At 40.6% G+C, this 9,938-nt stretch overlaps 1 protein-coding gene across 1 annotated transcript in view; it reads right to left on the bottom strand.

Moving 5' to 3' along the window:
* Nucleotides 1-9,938, bottom strand: part of POC1A (POC1 centriolar protein A) — a 47,488-nt gene that overhangs the window by 32,536 nt on the left and 5,014 nt on the right. The window contains exons 3-6 of the mRNA XM_009876800.1: nt 9,516-9,695; nt 8,206-8,313; nt 7,033-7,148; nt 1,606-1,739 (exon numbers count right to left, since the gene is read on the bottom strand). Coding sequence (XP_009875102.1) covers nt 1,606-1,739; nt 7,033-7,148; nt 8,206-8,313; nt 9,516-9,695 — 538 coding nt within the window. The remainder of the gene's footprint in view (nt 1-1,605; nt 1,740-7,032; nt 7,149-8,205; nt 8,314-9,515; nt 9,696-9,938) is intronic.

Genomic DNA, 9,938 nt, shown 5'->3' with positions numbered 1-9,938 from the left:
AAGAGTGGCAGATGTTGTCTGACTGATCTGAAACTGTGAAGGGAACAGACACGGAGCTGTAACTCTACTTCTGAAGAGATGATTTGCAAAACACCTGTTTGCAGAAGCCCCAAGTTAAGTACAGCATCAGCCTAAAGGGACTTGCTACTGTCCGATACTGAAGATCTTCATCACCATAATCAGTTTTGGACTCTCGTTCAGAGCGAAACTCTTTTTTTTTTTTTTTGTGCCACTGCACTGGGTGAGGAGCAGCCTGAAGCGTAGAAGGGAGGAATATGGAAAGCAGATTCAGCCTCCTGCTCAACAATAACTAGGTACATCTCTTCCCAAAATAAGAATAAAAGGTTCAAAGATCCACCATTTGCCTACACTAACTCCTTCGCACAAAGCTACTTCCTAAGAAGCCACTTGGCAAATTAACACAAAAGACAAATACGAAACAAGATTGAGACGACAGAAGCTTTGCAGTCCCTATCTGGTAAGAGTATCCATTAGTCCAGTTTTCAAAGTAAGAAAGTTTTATGCAGTCAAAGTTTACAGGTCAGGATAACCAGTATTTGTTATCTTCTGCCCATTCTTTCCAGCACTTGAACTCTGGTCAGTTTTAAACCAGATCTTTCCACAAAGTGGAGGGGGTATTTTTCCATTTCCATTACAGAAAAGGAGAAGAGTTTATTAATACATAGTAAAAGTTACAGACAAGGGAGTCACTAAACAAAGCCACGAGAAGCCAGAATTATCAGGTTTGTAGCTTACACAATCACCATTTTTGCTCAGAATCATCCCCACCACTTCCAAAAGCTTCAGGTTGTGATTTTCCCCAGCTAGTCTTGATGCTTTAAAACTCAGGCCTATTTTGACAAGGGCACAAGTAAGTTAAGAATTTCTGTTCCTTGTCCCTTTGGAAAGAGAACTTTTAAAGCAGGTCTGCTTCTTCATGCCTTTGAGCCCCACTCAGCGTGGACAAAGAAATTAATCTCTTTATTTTCATTTAACATTTAAAAAGAGAGCTCCATGCATTCATATAATTAACCTTACAAGCAACACATCCAGCAGCATAATAATAATAGGGCAATCAGTTAAACTTAAACCAATCGGCAGCATTTATCACCTTCAATTATTTAATTCAGCCTGTTAACAAAATGGAAACATGTTCCCGAATCATAGCCCAAATACATTTCCTCCATTTTACCATTTTAAGTGTCCTGTCAGGTGATTAGCAATTATCTTCATAACACTTATGGCAGGGGGCCAACTGTTATTTGCACCCCTCTGGAGAGAGGCAGCCAGAGCTGCAGTACAGAGAGTGCACAACAGACCCAGGCTTAGGGTCTAGGGCACAGCTCTGCCGGGGCCCCTCAGTCTCGGACTTGCACCCTCGATACCGGAGCTCCCTTTCTGCCTTGCTCTCTCATCCTCTCCATTCCTGTCTCACCTCCTCCTCTCCCCACAGGCCTTCCCTTCAAAACAGTGGTGATCTCAAAGATTATTATTAGTGCTATCATTGTAATTTTATGCGAGGAAGCTTTCAAAACATTTTTGGCCAGAGAGAATGAAAGGCTTAAGCACAGATCTGCCCAGTTTTTATAAAAGGTTTTGTCTCACCTGGTGACCATGAAGAGTATACAGAAGTCTTCCTTCTAGCAAGTCCAGAATTTTGAGAGTTGAATCATTGGAAGCAGTAACCAGGTAGTTTCCCGAGGGGTGAAAGGAAAGACTGTTTACCACAGCACTATGCACTAAGGATGGAAAAAACATACATAACAATCACCAAGACCAGTTTACATTAGCCCAAGGCAAAAGAATAAAATAAAGTACAAGCACATTTCAATTTGCTGTTATAAAGTTTAACACAAAAACTCTTCAAAGCACTGGAGAACAAGAGCAATACGCAATTCTTGTGAAAATAGGCATTACTTTATTGAAAGGAAAAAGGAAGCTTTGCCGATTATTTTGGGAGATTTAAGGCTACAAAAGCTTCCAGTGCAGCCCCAAAAATGTAATTATACATGCAAGTAAGCTGTAAGATTTTATGAGAGAGCTGGACATGGACGTACTTTACTACCACGGAGCTGCTGTTCTCACTCCCAAGTCACTCTAGAATAAAAATCTATATGCTAGTACCAAAATGAGAACACTGAAATTATAACAAAAGAACAAGCTCAAAGTTGGCATTGCACAGGTTCTTTTGATTTACTGCCTGCCCCTAACCAAGACCCGGTTCAAGAGAACCTAGGAAAGAAGAATCAACAACTTGAAAATGGGCCAGGATAAGCGTTATTTCTTCAGACATCCAATTTGTCTCACCAAAAGTTTAAAACAAGTATGAAGAGGCAAACTATCAAGAGCGTGAACTTCCAATAAAGCAATCCTTCCTACACAAAGATGAAGCTTTAGAGTTATTTCGAGAAGAGCTAAAGGAAATGCTTTAGGAAAAAAGTCAAGCTACACTTAAGTTCCCTGTAACATTAAAAATCTAATGCAGGGCTTTCTTTCCCCTGCTCAAAGTTCTACAAAACAGGCTGTTGAACATATTTATTTATGAGAACATGCAGTACTTTACATATGCACAGCTTTCTGAGCGTATGTGACATTAGAGAATATTAAGACCATGCTTGAAGAGGGTTTTAACCATCCATTTATTCTTAATTATGCCATGTGCCTTCCAAACGTTCTGGTATCTTGAATCTACTACTAATAATACATCCCCCCAACTAAATTCATATCCCCTTGAGAGCCTACTGTGCATTTCAAATCCAAACTGCATGTTATAAACCCCCTAAATACAATTTTAAAGACACCAGAACCAAGGATATTTTTTCATACGTGAATTTGAAACAGAAATCTGAAACAACCTTGCTCAATTGTAAAACAGAATACGTTTACTTTTGAAACTCTCAGGAATACTAGATACTTCAGCTTAAGACCCAAGAACATAACTTGTCTTAACCTGGACTATTTAAAAACACAGAAGAAAACCTTAACACGGGCAACTTCTAAACAGTTAACCTTGTTGGTTAATATTGCCTCTATTTACAAGGCTAGATCTTCCCCTACTCCCCCCAACCCTATATTACACTATGTATTAAAGGAGAAAAAGTCTATGTGGAGTTTTTCCTCCTGGAAGAGTGCTAAATACATTTCTCCTTTAAAAATTTTACTCTCACCCCATTAGCATCTATATTCAGATACAGACAAACATATTTTGTCAACTAAAGCAAGTCCTGAAAGGAATCACACCAGAAACAGACTAAGTTAATGATATATCCTCCCAGTTCCAGATAATAAATAATTTCCAGCTTCACCAAAAACCTTTCTGAAAATGGAAAGAAATTACCCAGACTACAGCCGTGTAAGCAGTCACAGCTTCTGTGCTCAAGTTGTTCTTGGCTATTGCAAGCTCAGAAAAAAAATTTGTCTCTTTTCTGCCTAACCAGCTCATACCTCCCACGAGACAACTCAAAACACCTCTCCAAAAACTTGTCAACACGTCCTGCAACCATACTTGATTTCATGTTGTAAACAATAAATCTGGTGCAGCAGGAGGTGGCATCTCCCAGTGACCTGTTGCTACAAGCCTATCCTTCCGTCAGCCAAGCCCTAGAAAAACAGTTATACCGGGGGGTTTACGACCAAACTGGAGTCACACCAGCCTGTAGAGCGATGGAACACAACTGTCCCAAGTCTGATAATACTACTTTTAGGCCATCAGTGACTGCAACCAATGAGAAGATAAATTGGAATGGACTTGACAGCCAGTCCCTGGCAAACAGATAACCACCATCCAGCCCCACCTGAACTGTTTAGAAGCACCAACTGTTCTTTTTTAAACAGCAAGAAAAAAAGCTTAGAACTGTTTCCACAGACCTGCAGAAGTGCCCCACGCACAACTTTGCACAGGGCAAAACGTGAGGCAATAACCCTGGGCAGCTTTTGTAGGAGACTGATCAGCTGTACAAAATACTAACAGCAGGTAGACGACAGAACAAAGCAGTACAGTAACCGTGACCTGAGCACGTTTTGCTAACAAAAACCAGCACACCACACATCAGGTTTTGTGGTTCGCTCTCTACTTCTGGCTTTCATTTACAAAAGTCACAGGTGGAGCAAGTCCTGGCAATACAGCTAAAAGGCTAATCGGTTTTGAAAAACAACCCGGCTTCAACACAGAGTCTGCAGCTGGGCGATTTATCTATGAACTCCTCAACGCAACTCCATCTTTAAAATGGATTCCCTTGAAATCAGGCGGCACAAAGTACCAAAGGAAGAGATGCCCTCTAGTGGGACTGCGAGAGAGGAGACACTAAACTCAATCCAAACCGCATGTGTACAAACCCGGGGATTTTACAACCCATCACCAGCACATGTGGCAAACCCATCAGCGTGCAGACACAGGTGAATGAAGTGACTCCACACAGTCACCGCTGCAATTTCAGGTTTCTTTGACTTTTTTGACTAGTTCTAGTTCAACATCTAATACATAATTAGGATTTACAGAGTAGCCGTTAAAAATAACACTCATAACAGGAAAAAATTGCTTCAATAGCAAGAGTGTTAGATTGAAATGCCATTCAGTATGGGTGGGATACAGGGAAATACATAATCCCAATCCACAAAAAATAAACCTGGCAGCCAAACCTAAATCACATTAGATTCAGACAATTTAATAGCAGTAAGGGGAAAGCAGAAAGAGATGATTTTTGAGCCAAGTTAGTTATATTGTGGCTGAAAACACACTGTAGATCTTGCCACTGTTGAAAAACAATAAGGTAGGTTACAGGACAATTTGACACTGTTCAAGCATTTAAACACACAATTCTAACAACAAGACTTCAGAAAGGTGTTCCCAAGTTTTGGTATGGGTCACAAGTTAACAATACTTATTACATGAAGAAATTCCATTTCATTATTCATTGTTGAAATTGTATGAGCTCAATACCAATGAACTGGACCAACAGTCATCAAAAGGTTTGATTTTCATCAAATTTTGTTAACTGTCAGAGAACTAGGAGTGATTGTGAGTCCATGAAGAAACTAAAAAAAAATAAGAAAATCCATTATATGATAGTTTCAAGGAGCTCTGGCAGGTTTACAGTTGAAAAAGAGTTCCAAGAATGCTTGACTTGACTACTCAGGCACAATATAGCTGAGAGGACCACCCCAGACACCAAGAATAAAACACAGTGCAGGAGCAGGAAGCTGTTGCCAGAAATAAAGAATATGATTTTATTTTCTACCCAAGAAAAACCCTGTTCCAATGGAAGTTGTGTCACCTTCGGTGCTTCATAGCCTGATCAGATGATTATAATAGTGTTTCCATCCAAACACAACGAGCAATAGAACAGCTCTGTATACAGCAGAATTACAAAAGCATTCTCAAGTTTGCCGATTGTTTCCACTCCACAGCAACCTCTTTTGGAGAGCTTTTACTTTTTTACGGAACCCAAAGGACTTTCATAATCTTAATAGCTCCTCACAGCCAATCTGGATTTGCTCTGAGATGAGTAACTCCCATCGCTCTTTCCTACCAGAAGAGGTCTAGTCTCTTTCAGAGCTTGCTGTGAAGGACGGCAAACCAAAGAACTCTGCTCCTTAAATATCTCCACACTTTCTCTGCTTTTCTATAGCAAGGAAAAGCAGAGAATTTGTATTGAAAGTCTGCAAATTCTTTCACTGCCTTGAGAGAGAAAGGATACACAGTCAAAAGCACTTCAAAAAACCAATTCTAGTTACGTAAAGTCAAGAGGACCAACAGCTTTAATTTACAACTCAATTTTTGTCTCTTCACTTGCAAACTTAGTAGGAATCAACCACAAGCTATTTTACTACTCCAGATTTCTGCCCTGCGTGCAGCTGTGAGGCTGGCACAGCAGGAACTGGCAGTATCTGATGCAAATGACAGAAAGAACAACACACCCAGCTCCAGCCCTGTACCTCTGATCTGCTTTACTAGCGTGCCAGAGCAGTCTTTGTGAGAATCCAACAAAATTAAGTTTAATTAGCTACCTGTATGAGACACAGGAGGCTGGCACAGCAGGAACTGGCAGTATCTGATGCAAATGACAGAAAGAACAACACACCCAGCTCCAGCCCTGTACCTCTGATCTGCTTTACTAGCGTGCCAGAGCAGTCTTTGTGAGAATCCAACAAAATTAATTAGCTACCTGTACGAGACACAGTGCTTGAGAAAATGTGTCTTTACAAAATATGAGAGCAGCCCTAAAACTTGCTAATAGTAAAAGAATGAAAAGGCACATTTAGGCTCAAGAAACTAATATGCACCAATCAGGATACTCAAGTCTGCAGGGGTGGGAAAGCAGCCTTCTCCTACCCAGTTCTACTAAATGGCAGCACTAATCAGTTTGACAGTAACAGGTAACTGGAAGACATGCCATTTGGAAGGTAAGGGGTGGGTGGGTAAGTGATTTAGACTCCTAAATATAAATCATAGCTATTCTAAGGACAAGCCAACCTGGAAAAGTCACAATAAGGTCAAAGCTAATTCTGGAAGCAGAAAACCAAACATACACTGGTGAAGGAACTGTAAACATGGATCATGGTACTGAACTAAAACTACCTGATTTTGATTTTCCTCTGTTATTAGCCTTCCCTAGTTTTCTTATTCAGAAAACTAATATTTTGCTTTGCTGGAATGCATCTGACTCCTCCTATAGGCGTACTAAGGCCACACACTTTTTACTCCATCTCCTGGAGAACAGTGAGCAGAAGCCAGGCAGCACTGCTGGTCACAGCCACACACACCTGCAACACAGGACATTTCAGCACTGAGGCATTTGTGGTGGTGGGCAGGAGAAATCAGAACAAAGGTGTTTCTCACTAATATGAGAACCACTCTTGAAGCTAACACAAAGCAAAGCATGAAGTTTGGTGAAAAAAATAAAGGCTTCTACTGGCAGGCCTAACCCAGTGCCGTTCTGGAAAAAAGCTGGCAATGGAGAAACAGTCCTTGGACTTGAGAGCAATTCGTATCAATACGGGGAAAGATCCAACTTATCCAAGATCTTAACTTGCCTTGATAATGCTGAAGAAGTCTATTCATCCTAACATCCCACACCTTCACTGTGTTATCTGCGCCAGCTGCAGCAATGCAGGTACCACTGGGATGAAAATCCACATGGTTCACAAACCTGTAAAAGGCAATTAAATCCAATTGTTTACATTCATCTCTTGCTAAAGATCAAAAAGCTCTTTTCAAGAAGGAAAGCTACATCATGATGCATTTTGAACATTATGAAGAGAACAACGATAACCTGAAAATTTTTATTTGTAAGTTTCTCTTAAGACCTTGCTTGTAACCCCAAGCAGATTGCAGGATTATAGAAAAGCCATCTTCAGTATTTTGTGTTACAGGTGTAGGAATCACAGATACAGGCTGCCTGAAACCTGATGGATCTGCCTGTCACAACAACATTTAAAAGTGTTCACTTAACATTTGCATAATATGTCTCCTCTTAAATAAACAGGATTTCTAGAGTGGTGTGTGCAAGACCGAATAGTATTTTTCTTCTATCATGCTTCAACCTTTACGCTTTCTTCTATCATGCTTTAATTTTAAGCTGAACTTACTTAATCTGTGCCTGAAATCGTATGTTGCCACTTGGAAGGTAGCAAGGCTGAGACCAAACTGCTTTCTGGACCCATACGCAATCAATTTAATTTGAAAACATAAATACAGTAAAACCTTCAGAACCTTCAGCAAGCAGCATCTTGTAATTCCTCACCCAATCTACTCAAGAAATTCGGTAAAATTAATTATCCTTTAAGTATTCTTGTAACAAACACTGAGGAAGTTGAGATGTTCCAACAGGTTGTTTAGACAATCTATATTCTCAACAGCACTGGAAAAAATAATGCTGTCTGAATTTGTCTTAATACCATTGTGTATTACCTGGAAAGAAAACAATTTTGTATTTAAAAATCCAGTGCAGCAAGAAATTAGGAAGATTCCAGTTTCAGTTATCTAAGGACTTGTTAAAAAGGTCAAAGCAATTTTGGAACCTCTTTTTGCACCTTGTCCTCTGCTGGCTGCTTTTTCAGTAGGTACTAATGATTTTTTACAGGGTAGAAACAATTACCAGGACAAAGACCTCTGACTGCAGTCACAAAGTCAGGTGTACATTCCCCAGGCCTCCCCATGGCAGAAATCACAAGAAGGTCAGCCCTCGTACACCACCAGGTACTTACCCACCATTCTCACAGAACGAGTGTATACATTCTCTGCTGGTTTTATCCCACAGTTTGACTGTTTTATCATCACTGGCTGACACTATCAATCGTCCATCAGGAGAAAATCTAAGATAGAAGTTGTAGCAATTAAGAACTGGTCCCATATATAGAAGGACAACTGGATTTGGCCAGCTGTCAAGGTACGTTGGCAAACACACCTCACTCTTCAAGAAGTCACACTGGCATCAGTGAGACTAAAAATCCAATCACTCTGTGTCACGGGGGGAAGTAAGCCATAAGTCTTCAAACTATCCCTAATTCCAGAAGCACAGAAAATAAGTCTCAGGAAATTCTTATGTTTGACTTACGGTGTCCTGCCCTACTTGTTTCAATTTCAGTGTCTCTCAAGTTGTTTTTCTACCCTTATTCAAACCAATTCCTACCTTTGCCACAAGTACTCAGACCAATACAATTACTCGCAGGATAACAGCTGCAGCCGGAGAAGTTTCATCATTCAAGTGCCTTAGAAGAATCTATTAAGCTCCTATCTCAAAATTTTATATACAAGAGAGATCAGTATCTCCCTTCAGAGGCATGTATTCTACAGGATCAAGACCTGAGTCCCTAACTAGAGAACACCATCGTAAATACTGGAAAAATATTCTTTCCACTCTGCTGTGGGCATCTACAGTGCTACTAGCCTCTGCCATCACCACAGTCAAGAACTGTAATGAACTGTTCACCTACAGACAAACTGTGGCTTAATCCTAGATGCATATATATACATAAAAATTCCTCAGAAAATTGCAAAGGACAACTGAAAGTCAAAACCGAGCCAGTTACATGGTAGCAGTTTCGGCATTTTGGAAGGAGCACAGGATGACACGGTTCAGCGATGGACCTGGCACCACTACGTTAACAGTTAGACTCAATGATCTTAAAAGGTCTTTTCCAACCTAAACAATTCTAGGATTCTATGATTGTTTTTAACTACAGCCTGATAAGTCTAAAAGTAACTAAGCTTAAATAGCAATATATGACTTTCATTTCACTTCTGTTAGCAACTCCAAGATGCAGAAGCCCCCATACCAGGTAAAAACAAAACACAGAACAGATCACTAAGCAGGAAAATCTCTGCTTGACAAAAACCACTGAAGAAACACCGAGTGGGCACACAACTATTATCCAAAGGGTTCTCTCTGCAAGTTAGCAATGTATTTCAGTCATGAGACATGCTTGACTAGAAATGTGGTACACAAGAGCAGGACACTCAGCCTCTGCTTCAAGGGATAAATCCCCACCACTATTTGTCAGAAAGTTGTACTTACCTGGCACAGCGAACCCAGTTTATGTGTTGGCTAAGTGAGAATAGAAACTTCTGCCTGTGAACGGTCCACACTTTGACTGTTTTGTCATCAGAAGCTGTAACTAAGGACTGGCCATCGCTGGAGAAATGAACGCTCCTTACGGTTGCCGTGTGAGCCTTGAACACAATTGATTCTCCTTTGCTATAGAGAAGAAAAAAGCACTTTAACACTGCACAACAGGGCAGCAAAGACATCATCTACCTGGAAACACAAAGCTTCTGTATGCCGAGCACCACGACTGACCACCCCTTCTGCAAGCACTGCCGCACGCTTACGCTAGGAAGAAAGTGCTGATCAACCCCAACATCGTGCTTCCTGAGCAATACAGAACACATGGCTAAAACCAGTTGTCCCAGTTCAATATCAGAGCCGAACCTATAGGAA

Source organism: Apaloderma vittatum, unplaced genomic scaffold, assembly GCF_000703405.1.
Source record: "Apaloderma vittatum isolate BGI_N311 unplaced genomic scaffold, ASM70340v1 scaffold16519, whole genome shotgun sequence".
NCBI lineage: Eukaryota > Metazoa > Chordata > Aves > Trogoniformes > Trogonidae > Apaloderma > Apaloderma vittatum.
Note: the sequence above shows the minus strand (reverse complement) of the source record. Positions and strands in the feature narration are given on the sequence as shown.